Genomic DNA, 21,320 nt, shown 5'->3' on the forward strand with positions numbered 1-21,320 from the left:
CAGGTGTGTGTGGCTGCCAGGCTCACATGTGTGGTCAGGTGTGTGTGTGGCTGCCAGGCTCACATGTGTGGTCAGGTGTGTGTGGCTGCCAGGCTCACATGTGTGGTCAGGTGTGTGTGGCTGCCAGGCTCACATGTGTGGTCAGGTGTGTGTGGCTGCCAGGCTCACATGTGTGGTCAGGTGTGTGGAGGGAGGGTGCAGGAGAAAGGGAGTGGTGGGGGGAGCAGGGAGGGGGTGCAGGGGAGGGGGGGAGTGGTGGGGGGAGCCAGGAGGGGGTGCAGGAGAGGGGGGGGGGGTGGTGGGGGGAGCCGGGAGGGGGTGCAGGAGAGGGGGAGTGGTGGGGGGAGCCGGGAGGGGGTGCAGGAGAGGGGGAGTGGTGGGGGGAGCCGGGAGGGGGTGCAGGAGAGGGGGAGTGGTGGGGGGAGCCGGGAGGGGGGTGCTGGAGAGTGGGGGAGTGGTGGGGGGAGCCGGGAGGGGGTGCAGGGGAGGAAGGGGGGTGGGGGGAGCCGGGAGGGGGTGCAGGAGAGGGGGAGTGGTGGGGGGAGCCGGGAGGGGGTGCAGGAGAGGGGGGGGGTGGTGGGGGGAGCCGGGAGGGGGAGCAGGAGAGGGGGAGTGGTGGGGGGAGCCGGGAGGGGGTGCAGGAGAGGGGGAGTGGTGGGGGGAGCCGGGAGGGGGGTGCAGGAGAGGGGGGGTGGTGGGGGGAGCCGGGAAGGGGTGCAGGAGAGGGGGAGTGGTGGGGGGAGCCGGGAGGGGGTGCAGGAGAGGGGGGGTGGTGGGGGGAGCCGGGAGGGGGTGCAGGAGAGGGGGGGGTGGTGGGGGGAGCCGGGAGGGGGTGCAGGAGAGGGGGGGGTGGTGGGGGGAGCCGGGAGGGGGAGCAGGAGAGGGGGAGTGGTGGGGGGAGCCGGGAGGGGGTGCAGGAGAGGGGGAGTGGTGGGGGGAGCCGGGAGGGGGGTGCAGGAGAGGGGGGGTGGTGGGGGGAGCCGGGAAGGGGTGCAGGAGAGGGGGAGTGGTGGGGGGAGCCGGGAGGGGGTGCAGGAGAGGGGGAGTGGTGGGGGGAGCCGGGAGGGGGTGCAGGAGAGGGGGGGGGGTGGTGGGGGGAGCCGGGAGGGGGGTGCAGGAGAGGGGGAGTGGTGGGGGGAGCCGGGAGGGGGGTGCAGGAGAGGGGGAGTGGTGGGGGGAGCCGGGAGGGGGAGGTGTGGCGGGGGAGGGGGAGGGGAGGTGTGTGAGGGTGGGGGGGCCCTGGACAGGTACCATTAGTGTGGGCGGGGGTTGCATGGGCGGTGTTGACCCGTTCATGGGGCGTTACTCTGAGTGATGGGGCGGCGGTGGGGGGATGGCAGCGTGGTGGGGGCGGCGGTGGGGGGATGGCAGCGTGGTGGGGGCGGCGGTGGGGGGATGGCAGCGTGGTGGGGGCGGCGGTGGGGGGATGGCAGCGTGGTGGGGGCGGCGGTGGGGGGATGGCAGCGTGGTGGGGGCGGCGGTGGGGGGATGGCAGCGTGGTGGGGGCGGCGGTGGGGGGATGGCAGCGTGGTGGGGGCGGCGGTGGGGGGATGGCAGCGTGGTGGGGGCGGCGGTGGGGGGATGGCAGCGTGGTGGGGGCGGCGGTGGGGGGATGGCAGCGTGGTGGGGCGGCGGTGGGGGGATGGCAGCGTGGTGGGGGCGGCGGTGGGGGGATGGCAGCGTGGTGGGGGCGGCGGTGGGGGGATGGCAGCGTGGTGGGGGCGGCGGTGGGGGGATGGCAGCGTGGTGGGGGCGGCGGTGGGGGGATGGCAGCGTGGTGGGGGCGGCGGTGGGGGGATGGCAGCGTGGTGGGGGCGGCGGTGGGGGGATGGCAGCGTGGTGGGGGTGGTGGGGGGTGGTGGTGGTGGTGGTGGGGGGGATGGCAGGGTGGTGGGGAGTGGTGGGGGGTGGTGGTGGTGGGGGGATGGCAGCGTGGTGGGGGGATGGCAGCGTGGTGGGGGTGGTGGGGGGATGGCAGCGTGGTGGGGGCAGCGGTGGGGGGTGGTGGGGGATGGCAGCGTGGTGGGGGTGGTGGGGGATGGCAGCGTGGTGGGGGGTGGTGGGGGATGGCAGCGTGGTGGGGGGTGGTGGGGGGATGGCAGCGTGGTGGTTGTGGTGGGGGGTGGGGGGATGGCAGCGTGGTGGGAGGTGGTGGGGGGATGGCAGCGTGGTGGGGGGTGGTGGGGGATGGCAGCGTGGTGGGGGGTGGTGGGGGGATGGCAGCGTGGTGGGGGGTGGTGGGGGGATGGCAGCGTGGTGGTTGTGGTGGGGGGTGGGGGGATGGCAGCGTGGTGGTAGTGGGGGGGGGATGGCAGCGTGGTGGGAGGTGGTGGGGGGATGGCAGCGTGGTGGGGGATGGTGGGGGGATGGCAGCGTGGTGGGGGGTGGTGGGGGATGGCAGCGTGGTGGGGGTGGTGGGGGGATGGCAGCGTGGTGGGGGGTGGTGGGGGATGGCAGCGTGTGGGGGGTGGTGGGGGATGGCAGCGTGGTGGGGGGTGGTGGGGGGATGGCAGCGTGGTGGGGGGTGGTGGGGGATGGCAGCGTGGTGGGGGGTGGTGGGGGGATGGCAGCGTGGTGGGGGGATGGCAGCGTGGTGGGGGGTGGTGGGGGATGGCAGCGTGGTGGGGGGTGGTGGGGGATGGCAGCGTGGTGGGGGGTGGTGGGGGGATGGCAGCGTGGTGGGGGGTGGTGGGGGATGGCAGCGTGGTGGGGGGTGGTGGGGGGATGGCAGCGTGGTGGGGGATGGCAGCGTGGTGGGGGGTGGTGGGGGGATGGCAGCGTGGTGGGAGGTGGTGGGGGGATGGCAGCGTGGTGGGGAGTGGTGGGGGATGGGAGCGTGGTGGGGAGTGGTGGGGGGTGGTGGTGGTGGTGGGGGGGGGATGGCAGCGTGGTGGGGGCGGCGGTGGGGGGATGGCAGCGTGGTGGGGGTGGTGGTGGTGGGGGGATGGCAGCGTGGTGGGGGCGGCGGTGGGGGGTGGTGGGGGGATGGCAGCGTGGTGGGGGTGATGGGGGGTGGGGGGGATGGCAGCGTGGTGGGGGTGGTGTGGGGATGGCAGCGTGGTGGGGGCGGCGGTGGGGGGTAGGATGGCAGCGTGGTGGGGGCAGCGGTGGGGGGGATGGCAGCGTGATGATTGACGTTAAGGCTTAACAACCAGTTCTCACCAAAATAAGTGACCAATAAGACTTTACAAGTGTGAAGGCTAAAGACCTGGTGGGAACAAGTCTGGTGGCGGGCGGGATCTTCAGTGGAACTGGTTAAGTCTCACACTTATCATAATTCAAATGTGTTCCCCATTTTCTATGAATATATTACATGGCTGTTAGCCTATGTTTGTAACTTCTTCACTGCAATATAAATTGGATCATTTGACATTCTGGAAAGACCTGGGTAAATACTGGCAAGACCTGGGTATATACAGGCAAGACCTGGGTAAATACTGGTAAGACCTGGGTAAATACTGGCAAGACGTGGGTAAATACTGACATGACCTGGGTAAATACTGGCAAGACCTGGGTAAATACTGACATGATCTGGGTAAATACTGGCAAGACCTGGGTAAATACTGGCAAGACCTGGGTAAATACAGGGAAGAAAATAGACCAATAGGAGCTTTCTCGTATGAACCAATAGGCCTTCTGCAATCTCCTTAACCTTGTCTCCAAGTGAATGAGGCAGAAAATAAGAGAATGTCAGAGGAATGATAAGACAGCCCACAGCACCATTAGTAACCAGTAATAGGAACTATGGTACTGAACCACTAGACACAAAGTGGTGTTCCCTCTTACCTGGTGTAGACTGATAGGCCCTCTTACCTGGTGTAGACTGATAGGCCCTCTTACCTGGTGTAGACTGATAGGCCCTCTTACCTGGTGTAGACTGATAGGCCCTCTTACCTGGTGTAGACTGATAGGCCCTCTTACCTGGTGTAGACTGATAGGCCCTCTTACCTGGTGTAGACTGATAGGCCCTCTTACCTCGTGTAGACTGATAGGCCCTCTTACCTGGTGTAGACTGATAGGCCCTCTTACCTCGTGTAGACTGATAGGCCCTCTTACCTGGTGTAGACTGATAGGCCCTCTTACCTCGTGTAGACTGATAGGCCCTCTCACCTCGTGTAGACTGATAGGCCCTCTCACCTCGTGTAGACTGATAGGCCCTCTTCCCTCGTGTAGACTGATAGGCCCTCTTACCTCGTGTAGACTGATAGGCCCTCTTACCTCGTGTAGACTGATAGGCCCTCTTACCTGGTGTAGACTGATAGGCCCTCTTACCTGGTGTAGACTGATAGGCCCTCTTACCTGGTGTAGACTGATAGGCCCTCTTACCTGGTGTAGACTGATAGGCCCTCTTACCTAGTGTAGACTGATAGGCCCTCTTACCTCGTGTAGACTGATAGGCCCTCTTACCTCGTGTAGACTGATAGGCCCTCTTACCTCGTGTAGACTGATAGGCCCTCTTACCTGGTGTAGACTGATAGGCCCTCTTACCTGGTGTAGACTGATAGGCCCTCTTACCTCGTGTAGACTGATAGGCCCTCTTACCTGGTGTAGACTGATAGGCCCTCTTACCTCGTGTAGACTGATAGGCCCTCTTACCTCGTGTAGACTGATAGGCCCTCTTACCTCGTGTAGACTGATAGGCCCTCTTACCTGGTGTAGATTGATAGGCCCTCTTACCTAGTGTAGACTGATAGGCCCTCTTACCTCGTGTAGACTGATAGGCCCTCTTACCTCGTGTAGACTGATAGGCCCTCTTACCTGGTGTAGACTGATAGGCCCTCTTACCTCGTGTAGACTGATAGGCCCTCTTACCTCGTGTAGACTGATAGGCCCTCTTACCTGGTGTAGACTGATAGGCCCTCTTACCTAGTGTAGACTGATAGGCCCTCTTACCTCGTGTAGACTGATAGGCCCTCTTACCTCGTGTAGACTGATAGGCCCTCTTACCTGGTGTAGACTGATAGGCCCTCTTACCTCGTGTAGACTGATAGGCCCTCTTACCTCGTGTAGACTGATAGGCCCTCTTACCTCGTGTAGACTGATAGGCCCTCTTACCTGGTGTAGATTGATAGGCCCTCTTACCTCGTGTAGACTGATAGGCCCTCTTACCTCGTGTAGACTGATAGGCCCTCTTACCTCGTGTAGACTGATAGGCCCTCTTACCTGGTGTAGACTGATAGGCCCTCTTACCTGGTGTAGACTGATAGGCGCCCTCTTACCTCGTGTAGACTGATAGGCCCTCTTACCTGGTGTAGACTGATAGGCCCTCTTACCTCGTGTAGACTGATAGGCCCTCTTACCTCATGTAGACTGATAGGCCCTCTTACCTCGTGTAGACTGATAGGCCCTCTTACCTCGTGTAGACTGATAGGCCCTCTTACCTGGTGTAGACTGATAGGCCCTCTTACCTCGTGTAGACTGATAGGCCCTCTTACCTCGTGTAGACTGATAGGCCCTCTTACCTCGTGCAGACTGATAGGCCCTCTTACCTGGTGTAGACTGATAGGCCCTCTTACCTGGTGTAGACTGATAGGCCCTCTTACCTCGTGTAGACTGATAGGCCCTCTTACCTCGTGTAGACTGATAGGCCCTCTTACCTCATGTAGACTGATAGGCCCTCTTACCTCGTGTAGACTGATAGGCCCTCTTACCTCGTGTAGACTGATAGGCCCTCTTACCTCATGTAGACTGATAGGCCCTCTTACCTCGTGTAGACTGATAGGCCCTCTTACCTCGTGTAGCCTGATAGGCCCTCTTACCTGGTGTAGACTGATAGGCCCTCTTACCTCGTGTAGACTGATAGGCCCTCTTACCTCGTGTAGACTGATAGGCCCTCTTACCTCGTGCAGACTGATAGGCCCTCTTACCTGGTGTAGACTGATAGGCCCTCTTACCTCGTGTAGACTGATAGGCCGTCACCACTTAATTGCCGGCGGTCTTACCCAAGTTAATACCGGCAGTCTCCGTGGTGTAGTGGTAAGACACTCGCCTGGCGTTCCGCGAGCGCTATGTCATGGGTTCGTATCCTGGCCGGGGAGGATTTACTGGGCGCAATTCCTTAACTGTAGCCTCTGTTTAACGCAACAGTAAAATGTGTACTTGGTTGTAACAACGATTCTTCGCGGCAGGGGATCGTATTCCAGGGACCATAGGATTAAGGACTTGCCCGAAACGCTACGCGTACTAGTGGCTCTACAAGAATGTAACAACTCTTGTATATATCTCAAAAAAAAAAAAAAAAATAGGCCTAGTTACCACCTGACCAATCAGGAGCGCCCTCTTCAACTACGCCAATAAAAAGAAAAAGTATTTAAGTACAAGACGAACGCCAGACTGATGCCCAAGTTTGGTAGTGGGAGATTTAGGCATACAAAAAAAGCCTCCTCCCCCCCCCCCTCCTCCCCCACAGCTTCAAAATAGCCCCTCGCCAGCACGGGGGGGAGGGGGGGGGGAGGGGGGGGGGGGAGGGGGGGGGGATAAAACGCGATGAAAAAAGCCATATTTAAAAAAAGCTCTTTTCAAGCGCGCACTGAGGCAGGAGTACAGCTGAGGCAGGAGTACAGCTGAGGCTGGAGTACAGCTGAGGCTGGAGTACAGCTGAGGCAGGAGTACAGCTGAGGCAGGAGTACAGCTGAGGCAGGAGTACAGCTGAGGCAGGAGTACAGCTGAGGCAGGAGTACAGCTGAGGCAGGAGTACAGCTGAGGCAGGAGTACAGCTGAGGCAGGAGTACAGCTGAGGCTGGAGTACAGCTGAGGCAGGAGTACAGCTGAGGCAGGAGTACAGCTGAGGCAGGAGTACAGCTGAGGCTGGAGTACAGCTGAGGCAGGAGTACAGCTGAGGCAGGAGTACAGCTGAGGCAGGAGTACAGCTGAGGCAGGAGTACAGCTGAGGCAGGAGTACAGCTGAGGCTGGAGTACAGCTGAGGCAGGAGTACAGCTGAGGCAGGAGTACAGCTGAGGCAGGAGTACAGCTGAGGCAGGAGTACAGCTGAGGCAGGAGTACAGCTGAGGCAGGAGTACAGCTGAGGCAGGAGTACAGCTGAGGCAGGAGTACAGCTGAGGCTGGAGTACAGCTGAGGCAGGAGTACAGCTGAGGCAGGAGTACAGCTGAGGCAGGAGTACAGCTGAGGCAGGAGTACATCTAAGGCAGGAGTACAGCTGAGGCAGGAGTACAGCTGAGGCAGGAGTACAGCTGAGGCAGGAGTACAGCTGAGGCAGGAGTACAGCTGAGGCAGGAGTACAGCTGAGGCAGGAGTACAGCTGAGGCAGGAGTACAGCTGAGGCTGGAGTACAGCTGAGGCAGGAGTACAGCTGAGGCAGGAGTACAGCTGAGGCAGGAGTACAGCTGAGGCAGGAGTACAGCTGAGGCAGGAGTACAGCTGAGGCAGGAGTACAGCTGAGGCAGGAGTACAGCTGAGGCAGGAGTACAGCTGAGGCAGGAGTACAGCTGAGGCTGGAGTACAGCTGAGGCAGGAGTACAGATGAGGCATCTCGACGACACTTTTGTGGCGCCCCACCCCCCACCACCCCTCCACACCCCCTCAACACCCCCTCCACACTCACCCACCCCCCCACACCCCCACCCCTCCACACCCCCTCCACACTCACCCACTCCCCCACACCCCCACACACCCCCACCCCTCCACACCCCCTCCACACTCACCCACCCCCCCACACCCCCACCCCTCCACACCCCCTCCACACTCACCCACCCCCCCACACCCCCACCCCTCCACACTCACCCACCCCTCCACACCCCCCACACCCCCACCCCTCCACACCCCCTCCACAATCACCCACCCCCTCACACCCCCACACACCCCCACCCCTCCACACCCCCTCCACGCTCACCCACCCCCCACACCCCCCCACACCCACAACAGCCAGTGTACACAAAGACCACCACGAACCGGGGACTGCGCAGTCCTCCTGCGCACTACCGCTACACAAAGACCTCTGGCACAGCCAACTGTGTACAGCGGCGGCCCACTCCTTCTGGCCCGGTCCACACCCCGGTCTCTGTGGCCCGGTCCACACCCCGGTCTCTGTGGTCCGGTCCACACCCCAGCCCCCGTGGCCCGGTCCACACCCCAGCCCCTGTGGCCCGGTCCACACCCCAGCCCCTGTGGCCCGGTCCACACCCCGGTCACATTGGTCTGGTCCACACCCCAGCCCCCGTGGCCCGGTCCACACCCCAACCCCCCGTGGCCCGGTCCACATCCCAGCCCCCGTGGCCCGGTCCACACCCCAACCCCCCGCGGTCCGGTCCACAAACCACCAGTATCACCAAATGATAACACGTGCTCTGAATGCACCGCAATTTCGACGTTACGGTATACTCGATAAACGTCAATATTCCGGCGGTTGAGCGGAATTAATCCCACTCAATGTGTACGCATTCCCAATGTAATTATCAGGGGACAGGTGAGGTGATTATCAGGGGACAGGTGAGGTGATTATCAGGGGACAGGTGAGGTGATTATCAGGGGACAGGTGAGGTAATTATCAGGGGACAGGTGAGGTAATTATCAGGGGACAGGTGAGGTGATTATCAGGGGACAGGTGAGGTGATTATCAGGGGACAGGTGACGTGATTATCAGGGGACAGGTGACGTGATTATCAGGGGACAGGTGACGTGATTATCAGGGGACAGGTGAGGTGATTATCAGGGGACAGGTGAGGTGATTATCAGGGGACAGGTAAGGTAATTATCAGGGGACAGGTGAGGTGATTATCAGGGGACAGGTGAGGTGATTATCAGGGGACAGGTGAGGTGATTATCAGGGGACAGGTGAGGTAATTATCAGGGGACAGGTGAGGTAATTATCAGGGGACAGGTGAGGTAATTATCAGGGGACAGGTGAGGTAATTATCAGGGGACAGGTGAGGTAATTATCAGGGGACAGGTGAGGTAATTATCAGGGGACAGGTGAGGTAATTATCAGGGGACAGGTGAGGTAATTATCAGGGGACAGGTGAGGTAATTATCAGGGGACAGGTAAGGTAATTATCAGGGGACAGGTGAGGTAATTATCAGGGGACAGGTGAGGTAATTATCAGGGGACAGGTGAGGTAATTATCAGGGGACAGGTGAGGTAATTATCAGGGGACAGGTAAGGTAATTATCAGGGGACAGGTAAGGTAATTATCAGGGGACAGGTGAGGTAATTATCAGGGGACAGGTAAGGTAATTATCAGGGGACAGGTAAGGTAATTATCAGGGGACAGGTAAGGTAATTATCAGCGGACAGGTAAGGTAATTATCAGGGGACAGGTAAGGTAATTATCAGGGGACAGGTGAAATAATTGTCAGGGGACAGGTGAAGTAATTGTCAGGAGACAGGTATAACTTACCCATATCATTTTAATAGTTGTCAGAACGTTGTATCAACGTAATAATGGGCTAACGCCGCCGGCGTCTTTCACTGCTGCTAATATACCTCACCCACGATATATTTAACCCACTGCCTCCAACCTTCATCACAAGCACGTTCGTCTCCTGCCAAAGTAATGAGTATTTACTTTGCGCCGTCGTGACGTCATTCGTAGTCGATGATACCGCTACGTGCCGATACTTGACGTGATACTGATGTACTTCGCTGCCCGTGACGTAAGCGCGTCCAATATGGCGGTGCTTGTGTGCGTTCGCTAAAACCTCGATCAAAATGTCCAGAGGTATTCATAGGGTAGCATGCGCTTCATTCAGGAGCTCGGAGGCTATCTCGTGCCAAGAGGAAGTGCTCGTGTGCGTCACAATCTCAGCTCGGGGCAATAGTGATATAAACCACCTTGTACATACAGGTGGGAGTCCTTGGCTTGCACCTACACGCTTCCGATCTAATTATGGTACACGGAACGCAGCTGCCTCACGTGTCTCGCGGAAGTGGGCGCTTATTTAACGTAGATTTTATTCTAAAAATATTTTTACATCTCGTTTTCTGTTGGCTTCACAGCACACACACGCACCCTGACCATTACGTTAAAACGTTTTAATAACGTCACTGCGTTTAAAAAAACGTAGCATCGTGTGTTCGCAAGGAATTCATGCCACTTTATTCATTTGTATAAATAAAAATGAATGAATAACACTACACTATGTGCCGAGTTCTACATGTCTGTTAGTGGGCTTTGAGCTTTCCTTTCTCTACAACACAGTCTGTGTGTATATTTACAACCAGGTGCTAAATTACGCTTGGGTGAACAAGGGGTAAAACAGTTAAGGGATCAATGCCCAATCGTTCCTCCCTGCCCAGGGCTAGTAGACCCCGGATTAGGATTCCCTACAAAGTCTTTACCTATTAACTTCCTCCCGTGAGCCCCTGAGCCCTGTTCCCCCAGTTCTTTATCCTGCGGATAATATGTTATCTCTTGCCTTCCCTGCCTTGTGGGTAGCCCTCCCTGTGGGTAGCCCCCACAGTGGGTAGGCCCTCCTTGTGGGTAGGCCCTAACTGTGGGTAGCCCTCCTTGTGGGTAGGCCCTACCTGTGGGTAGCCCTCCTTGTGGGTAGGCCCTACCTGTGGGTAGCCCTCCCTGTGGGTAGCCCCCACAGTGGGTAGGCCCTACAGTGGGTAGCCCCCACATTGAGTAGCCCCCATACCCCACATAACACTAGCGATTTACGACATTTTCAGCCTTTTATCTCTTCCGAGAAATGGATTTATTTAATCCCAAGAGCGGGTGGTGGGGGGGGCCAACCAGGGTGGGGGGGGGGAGGGAGGATGGAGGGATGGAGGGAAAGGGGGGGGGGGCTGGCGGGGCCTGGAAAGACAAGGTAATAAAGATGGAGAAAGGGTAATGAGAAATGAGGTGGGATAAAGATAGGATAGGTCAGGGTCAGATAGGATAGGCAGCTGCTATTGGTCCATACGAGGCAGCTCCTATTGGTCCATACGAGGCAGCTCCTATTGGTCCATACGAGGCAGCTCCTATTGGTCCATACGAGGCACCTCCTATTGGTCCATACGAGGCAGCTCCTATTGGTCCATACGAGGCACCTCCTATTGGTCCATACGAGGCAGCTCCTATTGGTCCATACGAGGCAGCTCCAATTGGTCCATACGAGGCTGCTCCTATTGGTCCATACGAGGCAGCTCCTATTGGTCCATACGAGGAAGCTCGTATTGGTCCATACGAGGCAGCTCCTATTGGTCCATACGAGGCAGCTCCTATTGGCCCATACGAGGCAGCTCCTATTGGTCCATACGAGGCACCTCCTATTGGTCCATACGAGGCAGCTCCTATTGGTCCATACGAGGCAGCTCCTATTGGTCCATACGAGGCAGCTCCTATTGGTCCATACGAGGCAGCTCCTATTGGTCCATACGAGGCAGCTCCTATTGGCCCATACGAAGCAGCTCCTATTGGTCCATACGAGGCAGCTGCTATTGGTCCATACGAGGCAGCTCCTATTGGTCCATACGAGGCAGCTCCTATTGGTCCATATGAGGCAGCTCCTATTGGTCCATACACGGCAGCTCCTATTGGTCCATACGAGGCAGCTCCTATTGGTCCATACGAGGCAGCTGCTATTGGTCCATACGAGGCAGCTCCTATTGGTCCATACAAGGCAGCTCCTATTGGTCCATACGAGGCAGCTACTATTGGTCCATACGAGGCAGCTCCTATTGGTCCATACGAGGCAGCTCCTATTGGTCCATACGAGGCAGCTCCTATTGGTCCATACGAGGCAGCTCCTATTGGTCCATACGAGGCAGCTCCTATTGGTCCATACGAGGCAGCTCCTATTGGTCCATACGAGGCAGCTCCTATTGGTCCATACGAGGCAGCTCCAATTGGTCCATACGAGGCTGCTCCTATTGGTCCATACGAGGCAGCTCCTATTGGTCCATACGAGGAAGCTCGTATTGGTCCATACGAGGCAGCTCCTATTGGTCCATACGAGGCAGCTCCTATTGGCCCATACGAGGCAGCTCCTATTGGTCCATACGAGGCACCTCCTATTGGTCCATACGAGGCAGCTCCTATTGGTCCATACGAGGCAGCTCCTATTGGTCCATACGAGGCAGCTCCTATTGGTCCATACGAGGCAGCTCCTATTGGCCCATACGAAGCAGCTCCTATTGGTCCATACGAGGCAGCTGCTATTGGTCCATACGAGGCAGCTCCTATTGGTCCATACGAGGCAGCTCCTATTGGTCCATACGAGGCAGCTCCTATTGGTCCATACGAGGCAGCTCCTATTGGTCCATATGAGGCAGCTCCTATTGGTCCATACACGGCAGCTCCTATTGGTCCATACGAGGCAGCTCCTATTGGTCCATACGAGGCAGCTGCTATTGGTCCATACGAGGCAGCTCCTATTGGTCCATACAAGGCAGCTCCTATTGGTCCATACGAGGCAGCTACTATTGGTCCATACGAGGCAGCTCCTATTGGTCCATACGAGGCAGCTCCTATTGGTCCATACGAGGCAGCTCCTATTGGTCCATACGAGGCAGCTCCTATTTATAGCCCCTGAACCTCATTCAAATATATGTCTCGGCTACGCTTGAAACAATTCACTGAAGGCATCAGGAGACTACGGAGGTCTGATATGCAAGCGCAGCGTCGCTCTGCTTTCGAAGTCTCAGGGATACGAACCCTGTAAGGTTGAGCCAGGTCTCCCCCAGGCCAACGATGAGCCCCTCTCTAGAACTCAAACCACAACAGGCGAATAACTCCAAGGTGCCAAGAAGCGTGCTAAAACGTCAAGCCCTTGAGGTTATCTTGAGATGATTTCGGGGCTTTAGTGTCCCCGCGGCCCGGTCCTCGACCAGGCCTCCACCCCCAGGAAGCAGCCCGTGGCAGCTGACTAACACCCAGGTACCTATTTTACTGCTAGGTAACAGGGGCATAGGGTGAAAGAAACTCTGCCCATTGTTTCTTGCCGGCGCTTGGGATCGAACCCAGGATCACAAGTCCAGTGTGCTGTCCGCTCGGCCGACCGGCTCCCCCGACCGGCTCCGGCCCTACCTGGGAGTCGAACCCGGGGCCATGTGGTTATGGGCTGGTAGTGTTGATTGCGCAATACAAATATTGACCAGATCAGAGCTAACTACATGTAAACACAACTACACTGACTAGGCAGAGTTTCTCTCAGCTGATGTCTCTGTTCACCTAGCAGCAAATAGGTACCTAGGAGTGACCCAGCTGTTGTGGGGTGCATGGGGGGGGGAGTGAGAAAGAGAGCAATTACGATTGAAAAATACGTCATGAGAAGATTAGAAAGGCGGGGTCCAAGAGCTAATAGCTCGATTCTGCTAGACCCCCCCCCCCTCGCTCTCCTACGCACGCGCGCGCGTGTCACCCTGATCAACCAGCCTCGGGGAACAAGCGAACATCAACACAATCCGGGTGGACAAATCCCCCAAACTCGCGCCAATAAGCCGCGTCACCTCCTGCCGGCTTACCGGGCAGGTGTCGCCATCTATTGACGCAACCCTGCACTAAGCCTCGCCAGGGGCCTGGGGTCAGATTCACGAAAGCAGTTACGCAAGCACTTACGAACATGTACATCTTTCCTCAATCTTTGGCGGCTTTGTTTACAATTATTAAACAGTTAATGAGCTCCGAAGCACCAGGAGGCTGTTTATAACAATAACAACAGTTGAATGGCAAGTTTTCATGCTTGTAAACTGTTTAATAATTGTAAACAAAGCCGTCAAAGATTGAGGGAAGATGTACACGTTCGTAAGTGCTTTCGTGAATCTGGCCCCAGCAGAATATTCACCCAACACCGCTCACGAAACCTTTACATCTTTCCTCAGTCCTAGTCTGTAACAGTTAATGAATCACTCTACGAGGTGGTTTAGAACAATAACAACCTCGGGTTGTGAAGTTTACAAGCTTGTAAACTGTTTACCAAGTGTAAAACATCGCCGCCATGGTTGAGAAAAGATGTACAGGTTTCGTAGGAGGTTGTGTAAACTCTTCGTGCATTAAGGGCACAAGCCCAGTGGAGTTTAGTACATAAAAACACCCTTAATGTCTTTAGTTTGTTAATTATTATTTAGTTAAGCTCTTCGTGGGATTACCAGGTGTATACTGTGTTGTATACTGTCAGTGTTAGTATACTGTGTTGTATACTGTCAGTGTTAGTATACTGTGTTGTATACTGTCAGTGTTAGTATACTGTGTTGTATACTGTCAGTGTTAGTATACTGTGTTGTATACTGTCAGTGTTAGTATACTGTGTTGTATACTGTCAGTGTTAGTATACTGTGTTGTATACTGTCAGTGTTAGTATACTGTGTTGTATACTGTCAGTGTTAGTATACTGTGTTGTATACTGTCAGTGTTAGTATACTGTGTTGTATACTGTCAGTGTTAGTATACTGTGTTGTATACTGTCAGTGTTAGTATACTGTGTTGTATACTGTCAGTGTTAGTATACTGTGTTGTATACTGTCAGTGTTAGTATACTGTGTTGTATACTGTCAGTGTTAGTATACTGTGTTGTATACTGTCAGTGTTAGTATACTGTGTTGTATACTGTCAGTGTTAGTATACTGTGTTGTATACTGTCAGTGTTAGTATACTGTGTTGTATACTGTCAGTGTTAGTATACTGTGTTGTATACTGTCAGTGTTAGTATACTGTGTTGTATACTGTCAGTGTTAGTATACTGTGTTGTATACTGTCAGTGTTAGTATACTGTGTTGTATACTGTCAGTGTTAGTATACTGTGTTGTATACTGTCAGTGTTATTATACTGAGTGTCCGTGAATTATGACTGTCACTGAGACCCAATCACCTGCCCCCCCCTGGAGGACCAATCACCCTCAGTGTAACACAATAACAATCACCCCCCCCCCCCCACACCATGGCTGACAATCACCGCCTTGTCCGTCACCTCCATCAACACAATCATTCATGACAGTCTCGTGTCAGCTGCCAATGGTGGCAGCGGGGGGGGGGGGGGGAGGGAGCCAATGGTGGCAGCGGGGGGGAGGGAGCCAATGGTGGCAGCGGGGGGGAGGGAGCCAATGGTGGCAGCGGGGGGGGGGAGCCAATGGTGGCAGCGGGGGGGAACGGAGCCAATGGTGGCAGCGGGGGGAACGGAGCCAATGGTGGCAGCGGGGGGAACGGAGCCAATGGTGGCAGCGGGGGGAATGGAGCCAATGGTGGCAGCGGGGGGAACGGAGCCAATGGTGGCAGCGGGGGGGAACGGAGCCAATGGTGGCAGCGGGGGGAACAGAGCCAATAGTGGCAGCGGGGGGAATGGAGCCAATGGTGGCAGTGGGGGGAACGGAGCCAATGGTGGCAGCGGGGGGGAACGGAGCCAATGGTGGCAGCGGGGGGAACGGAGCCAATGGTGGCAGCGGGGGGGGGGGAGCCAATGGTGGCAGTGGGGGGAACGGAGCCAATGGTGGCAGCGGGGGGGAACGGAGCCAATGGTGGCAGCGGGGGGGAACGGAGCCAATGGTGGCAGCGGGGGGAACGGAGCCAATGGTGGCAGCGGGGGGGGGGGAGCCAATGGTGGCAGCGGGGGGGGAGGGAGCCAATGGTGGCAGCGGGGGGGGAGCCAATGGTGGCAGCGGGGGGGGGGAGCCAATGGTGGCAGCGGGGGGGGAGGGAGCCAATGGTGGCAGTGGGGGGGAGCCAATGGTGGCAGCGGGGGGAGGGAGCCAATGGTGGCAGCGGGGGGGAGGGAGCCAATGGTGCAGCGGGGGGGAGGGAGCCAATGGTGCAGCGGGGGGGAGGGAGCCAATGGTGGCAGCGGGGGGGACTGAGGACCAGTGTAACTGTCCTGGCTACCGACAACCTATGACTCGTCAAGTATTGACACAGCCACTGACGAAACCTGTACATCTTTTAGCAATCACAGCGGCTTTTGTTATTACAAGTTTTGCCAATAAAACACCAAATATTATTCTTCATCTAAATCTTGTTAGGCCTCATTTAGATTAGGCAGTTCAGTTTTGGTGTCATATTATAAAATGACCCGCTGCATGGGTAACAGCTTCTCCCCAGTATCAACCTACTCAGACTTTGCGCCCAGGAGAGGCCACTCCGGACCAACAACCAGACTGGGTTAATTTACATTCTCCTGAAAGACGAAGAATTAGGAGTGACATGATTGAGGTGTGGATGAAATTGCATAACAAAGTGGATATTAATAAAGTATTATCGTAGCCTGGTGGATAGCGCGCAGGATTCGTAATTCTGTGGCGCGGGTTCGATTCCCGCACGAGGCAGAAACAAATGGGCAAAGTTTCTTTCACCCTATGCCCCTGTTACCTAGCAGTAAAATAGGTACCTGGGTGTTAGTCAGCTGTCACGGGCTGCTTCCTGGGGGTGGAGGCCTGGTCTAGGACCGGTCCGCGGGGACACTAAAAAAAAAAAGCCCCGAAATCATCTCAAGATAACCTCAAGATAACAGAGTAGGACACGAAACAATGGAGATATATTGGATAAGTTTAGATTTAGGAAAGACCTGGATAAATACTGGTATGGAAATAGGGTCGTTGGTTGGTGTTAGAGATTAAGAGGTAGTCGCGGAGTTACATGATTGTTTCGAGCGTAGGTTAGACTGTAACACGAGCTGATGGCTATCTTGAGGTTATCTTGAGATGATTTCGGGGCTTTAGTGTCCCCGCGGCCCGGTCCTCGACCAGGCCTCCACCCCCAGGAAGCAGCCCGTGACAGCTGACTAACACCCAGGTACCTATTTTACTGCTAGGTAACAGGGGCATAGGGTGAAAGAAACTCTGCCCATTGTTTCTCGCCGGCACCTGGGATCGAACCCAGGACCACAGGATCACAAGTCCAGCGTGCTGTCCGCTCGGCCGACCGGCTCCCCAGGCCTCTGTCCTGGCTCAGAGGCAACTTTAACTGCTGTCAACATTGTAACACCTTTGGTGCTCTCAAGTATATTTCCTTATACCGTGTAACTAGTATTCACAATTAAGACTAACCTGGTACTTACGATCTCACGCTGGACACACTTAACCACCATTCAAAGAGGGAACTAAGAGACCAAAGCTGCCACCACCCTATTACCCATTTAGTTACTTTAAGAGTAGTGATCATTACTTGAAAATTGTTGGAAGGGTTATCTTGAGGTTATCTTGAGATGATTTCGGGGCTTTAGTGTCCCCGCGGCCCGGTCCTCCACCCCCAGGAAGCAGCCCGTGACAGCTGACTAACTCCCAGGTACCTATTTACTGCTAGGTAACAGGGGCATTCAGGGTGAAAGTAAGTAATTATCAAAAGAAGGCACCAAACCGGGAAGGCTATGTAGCACCATCAAATACGCAAAATAATCAGAGGGCGCTAAATATCACCAAGGATGCCAATACGAGAACAAAAACGCATAAGGCGAACGATATCAAAAGTATCCGAGTCACCAAGAATTCTATCGAGGGACAGGTGACCGCGAGGGGCGGTCGGAAAGCAAGACACACGCTCGTCCTGGAAGTCAGGACATTCAAGAAGGACATGCACGACGTAAGAGGGACAATGCAACTAGGACAATAAGGAGCAGGGCGGCGCTCCATCAAGTGACCATGGGTTAAGCGAGTATGGCCAATACGCAACCTCGCTAGAGCTGTTTCCCACCGCCGGTTACGGTGGAAGGAGGACGGCCACGAGGAAACACAACATTTAAGAGTACGTAGCTTGTTACCAGTAACAGACAACCAAGAAGCCTGCCAACGGGTAAGGACTGAGGAATGGATAACCGGGTAAAAGTCGGAATACGGAATGCCTTTACGAGAGATGGGACAAGAGCGGACAGCGTCCTTAGCGGCAGCATCCGCACGCTCATTTAAAGACACGCCAATATGGCTGGGAACCCAACAAAACTCAACCGACTTAAATTTACTGTGAACGAGAAACAGCCAATGCTGGATCTCGACAACTACCGGATGAACTGGATTAAAGCACCCGAGAGCCATGAGGGCACTACGAGAGTCAACAACAACCACAAAGGAAGACTGACAACGAGAAAGCAGGAGACGAAGAGCATAGAGAATAGCATAAAGTTCCGCTGTAAAGATGCTAGTCTCCGGAGGCAAGCGACACATATAAGTGCGATCAGGAAAAACAACAGAGTAGCCAACACCGTCCGCTGACTTAGACCCATCGGTGAAGACAGAAACGGAGCGGGAGTGAGAAGAAAAGTGCTCGAGGAAAAGGCGTTTGAGAACTGTAGGAGGGGTAAAAGCTTTAGTGATGCGAGTCAAGGATGTACAAAACCGCGGAAGAGGGACCCTCCACGGGGGCAAAGAAGGAACAACACGAGGAGAAACATCAGAAATACGAACGGAAAGAGAATCCTGCAGGCGAGATAACCGGACAGAAAGAGGGAGGTGGTGAAGAGGAACAGGAACCGCAGGAGGGGTAAAAGTTAAAGCACGACAGAGACGAGAGGAAGGATGTTGCAAGGACCGCGCAAGATACCGAAGACAGTAGCGATCACGGCGGTCCTGGAGAGACAGGAAGCCAGTGTCAACATACAAGCTAAGGACGGGAGTCGAACGAAAGGCACCAGAACTGAGGCGCAACCCAGTATGGTGCAAAGCATCAAGACGGCGAAGAGTAGAAGGAGAAGCAGACGAGTAAGCAGGGCAACCATAATCGAGCTTAGACAGGACGAGAGAGGAATGTAAAGCAAGGAGAGTGCGCCTATCTGCCCCCCAAGAAGTATGGGACAAGACCCGAAGGAGGGTAAGGGACTTAGAGCACTCAACACGGAGGTAAGAGATATGGGGAGACCAAGACAAACGAGTGTCAAGGAATAACCCCAAAAGCTTCGCGGAATCTTTGTATTCAAGGGGATGACCATAAAGTGACAAAGAGGGACGAAGAACAACCCGTTTCCGCGTAAAAGTCATGGCACAAGTCTTAGAAGTAGAGAACTTGAAGCCATGACCTGTGGCCCAAGACGACACGGCATCAATCGCAAGTTGAAGCCGGCGTTGAAGGAGAGGCGAATCATCACCCTGACAACAAAGGGTAAGATCATCGACATAGAGAGCGGAGAAGACACCAGAAGGAAGAGAGGAAAGAAGACCATTGAGGGCAACCAGAAAAAGAGTAGTGCTCAGAACACTACCCTGGGGCACACCTTCGTATTGCTGAAAAGGGGGAGAGAGAGCGGTACCAAGGCGCACCCGAAAGGAACGAAGAGAGAGGAAGCTGCGGAGAAAGAGAGGGAGATGACCACGAAGGCCAAAAGAATGAAGTTGAGATAGGATATGATAACGCCAAGTGGTGTCGTAAGCCTTTTCTAGGTCAAAAAGGACGGCAACAACGGAGGTCTTCGCAGCAAAAGCAGTACGTATATAGACCTCCAAGTTCACCAGGACATCTGTCGTGCTGCGGCACTTGCGGAAACCAAATTGAGAAGGGGAGAGGAGGTGATGGTGTTCCAGGAACCACATCAGACGAACGTTAACCATACGTTCAAAGAGTTTGCAGACACAACTTGTGAGAGCAATAGGGCGAAAGTCCTTAGGGGAAGTACCCAGAGACCCTGGTTTGCGAACAGGGAGGACAACGGCATCGAGCCAGTCCTCAGGGACTGACGACGACTCCCAGATCCGATTATACAGACTCAGTAAATACTGAGACGTGCTCGGAGGGAGATGGCGAAGCATCTCATAATGAATACCATCGGAGCCCGCCGCCGTAGAACCGCAGAGGGCCAGGGCAGAACGAAGTTCAGAGAGAGAGAAGGGATCATTATAGGGAAGCTGAAGATGAGTGCAGAAATCTAAAGGACGAGACTCAAGGACAGGTTTACGAAGAAGGAAAGATTGGGGAAGATGAAGACCAGAGCTAACAGAAGAAAAGTGGGAACCCAGTTCGGAAGCGACCTGCAACGGGTCCGCCACAAGAGTATCATGGAGGTGAAGGACCGGTGAAACATCGGGAACGAACTTACCCGCTATCTTGCGGATACGCTTCCAGATCTGGGCCAGAGGGGTTTCGGACGTAATTGTCGAGACATAAGAAGCCCAACATTCACGTTTAGCCGTACGGATGGCCCTACGGGCCACCGCACTCGCTTTCCGAAAGAAAAGAAAAGAATCGGTCGTCTGCCTACGGCGGTGCTTCTTCCAGGCTGCACGCTTACAGCGGACAGCCCGAGCACAGTCCGCATTCCACCAGGGAACGCACTTCCGTGGACCCCGAGAGGAAGAGCGAGGAAGAGAGCGGAGGGCAGCGTCGAAGACAGTGTCATGAAAAAGGAGGAGAGCGCGAGAGAGGGGCAGAAGGGAGAGGTCAGAGAGAGTAGCACTGAGGGAAAACAGGGTCCAGTCCGCCTTAGCAAACTGCCATCTAGGGAAAGAGAGGGAAGGGCGAAAAGAGAAAAAGGAAACAAGGATGGGGAAATGATCACTTCCATGGAGGTCATCAAGAACCTGCCATGTGAAATCTAAGTAAAGAGAAGAAGAGCAGAGAGAAAGATCAAGACAAGAAAGGGTGCGAGTTCGAGAGTCCAAATGAGTGGGCTCACCAGAATTCAGAAGAGACAGGGAAGAAGAGAGGAGAAACGGCTCAAGGAGGCGACCCCGGGTATTCGTCAGAACGTCACCCCAAAGAGAATGACGACAATTGAAGTCACCCAGCAGGAGCACAGGCTCCGGCAAGGAGTCTAGGAGGTGTTTCAAATCAGGAAGAGAGAGCGGGACACTCGGGGGGAGATAAATGGAACAAACTGTGTACCATTTCCCCACAAAGATACGAGCAGCAGAACAATGGAGAGGCGAAGGAAAAAGTAAAGGAACAAAGGGAACATCAGCCCGAATCAAGAGAGCAGAAGAATTAGAAGCCCCAGCAATGGCTGGGGGGGGGGAGAGAAAGGAATAGCCACGAAAACGACCAGGACGAGCACCAAGCATCGGCTCCTGGAGACAGACACAAAGGGGCGAAAACCGCGAAACCAGAAGTTGGAGTTCGAGGAAATTGGCGTAATAACCTCGAACGTTCCATTGAAGAATGGACAACGACGAGAAGAGAAAGGACAAAAACAGAGAACAAGGAAGAAACAAAGGCGAAAGACCAACAGAGCACGTTAAAGAATATCAGGGTCGGGATCAGGGTCAGCAAAGTCAGGGTTAGGGGGCATGGGTAAACTGAGCAAAGACGGAGGGAAGGAAACGGGAGAACAGATCAGAGGTGGGCGGGCAGGGTCCGGAGGAGGAGGAGGAGGAGGAGGAGACAACGGAGAGGAGCAGTCAAGGACAGCAGCAGGAAGAGGGGGAGTAGAAAGAGAGGAGAGCACCCCAGCAAGAGCAGCAACCGAAAGGGAAGCAGGGGCCAAAGAAACCTCCATAGCAGGAACAGGGGGCGCAAGCACTGAAACGGGAGT

At 55.4% G+C, this 21,320-nt stretch overlaps 2 protein-coding genes across 4 annotated transcripts in view; both read right to left on the reverse strand.

Annotated features, from left to right (window-relative positions):
* Window positions 1-21,320, reverse strand: part of LOC123753533 (trichohyalin) — a 460,426-nt gene that overhangs the window by 98,130 nt on the left and 340,976 nt on the right. The window lies entirely within an intron of this gene.
* The window catches only part of LOC138355940 (collagen alpha-1(V) chain-like), a 41,688-nt gene that overhangs the window by 11,774 nt on the left and 8,594 nt on the right, over window positions 1-21,320 (reverse strand). The window contains exon 3 of the mRNA XM_069311486.1: window positions 9,524-9,656. Coding sequence (XP_069167587.1) covers window positions 9,524-9,656 — 133 coding nt within the window. The remainder of the gene's footprint in view (window positions 1-9,523; window positions 9,657-21,320) is intronic.

The sequence above is a fragment of the Procambarus clarkii genome, chromosome 69 (genome assembly GCF_040958095.1).
Source record: "Procambarus clarkii isolate CNS0578487 chromosome 69, FALCON_Pclarkii_2.0, whole genome shotgun sequence".
Classification (NCBI taxonomy): Eukaryota; Metazoa; Arthropoda; class Malacostraca; order Decapoda; family Cambaridae; genus Procambarus; species Procambarus clarkii.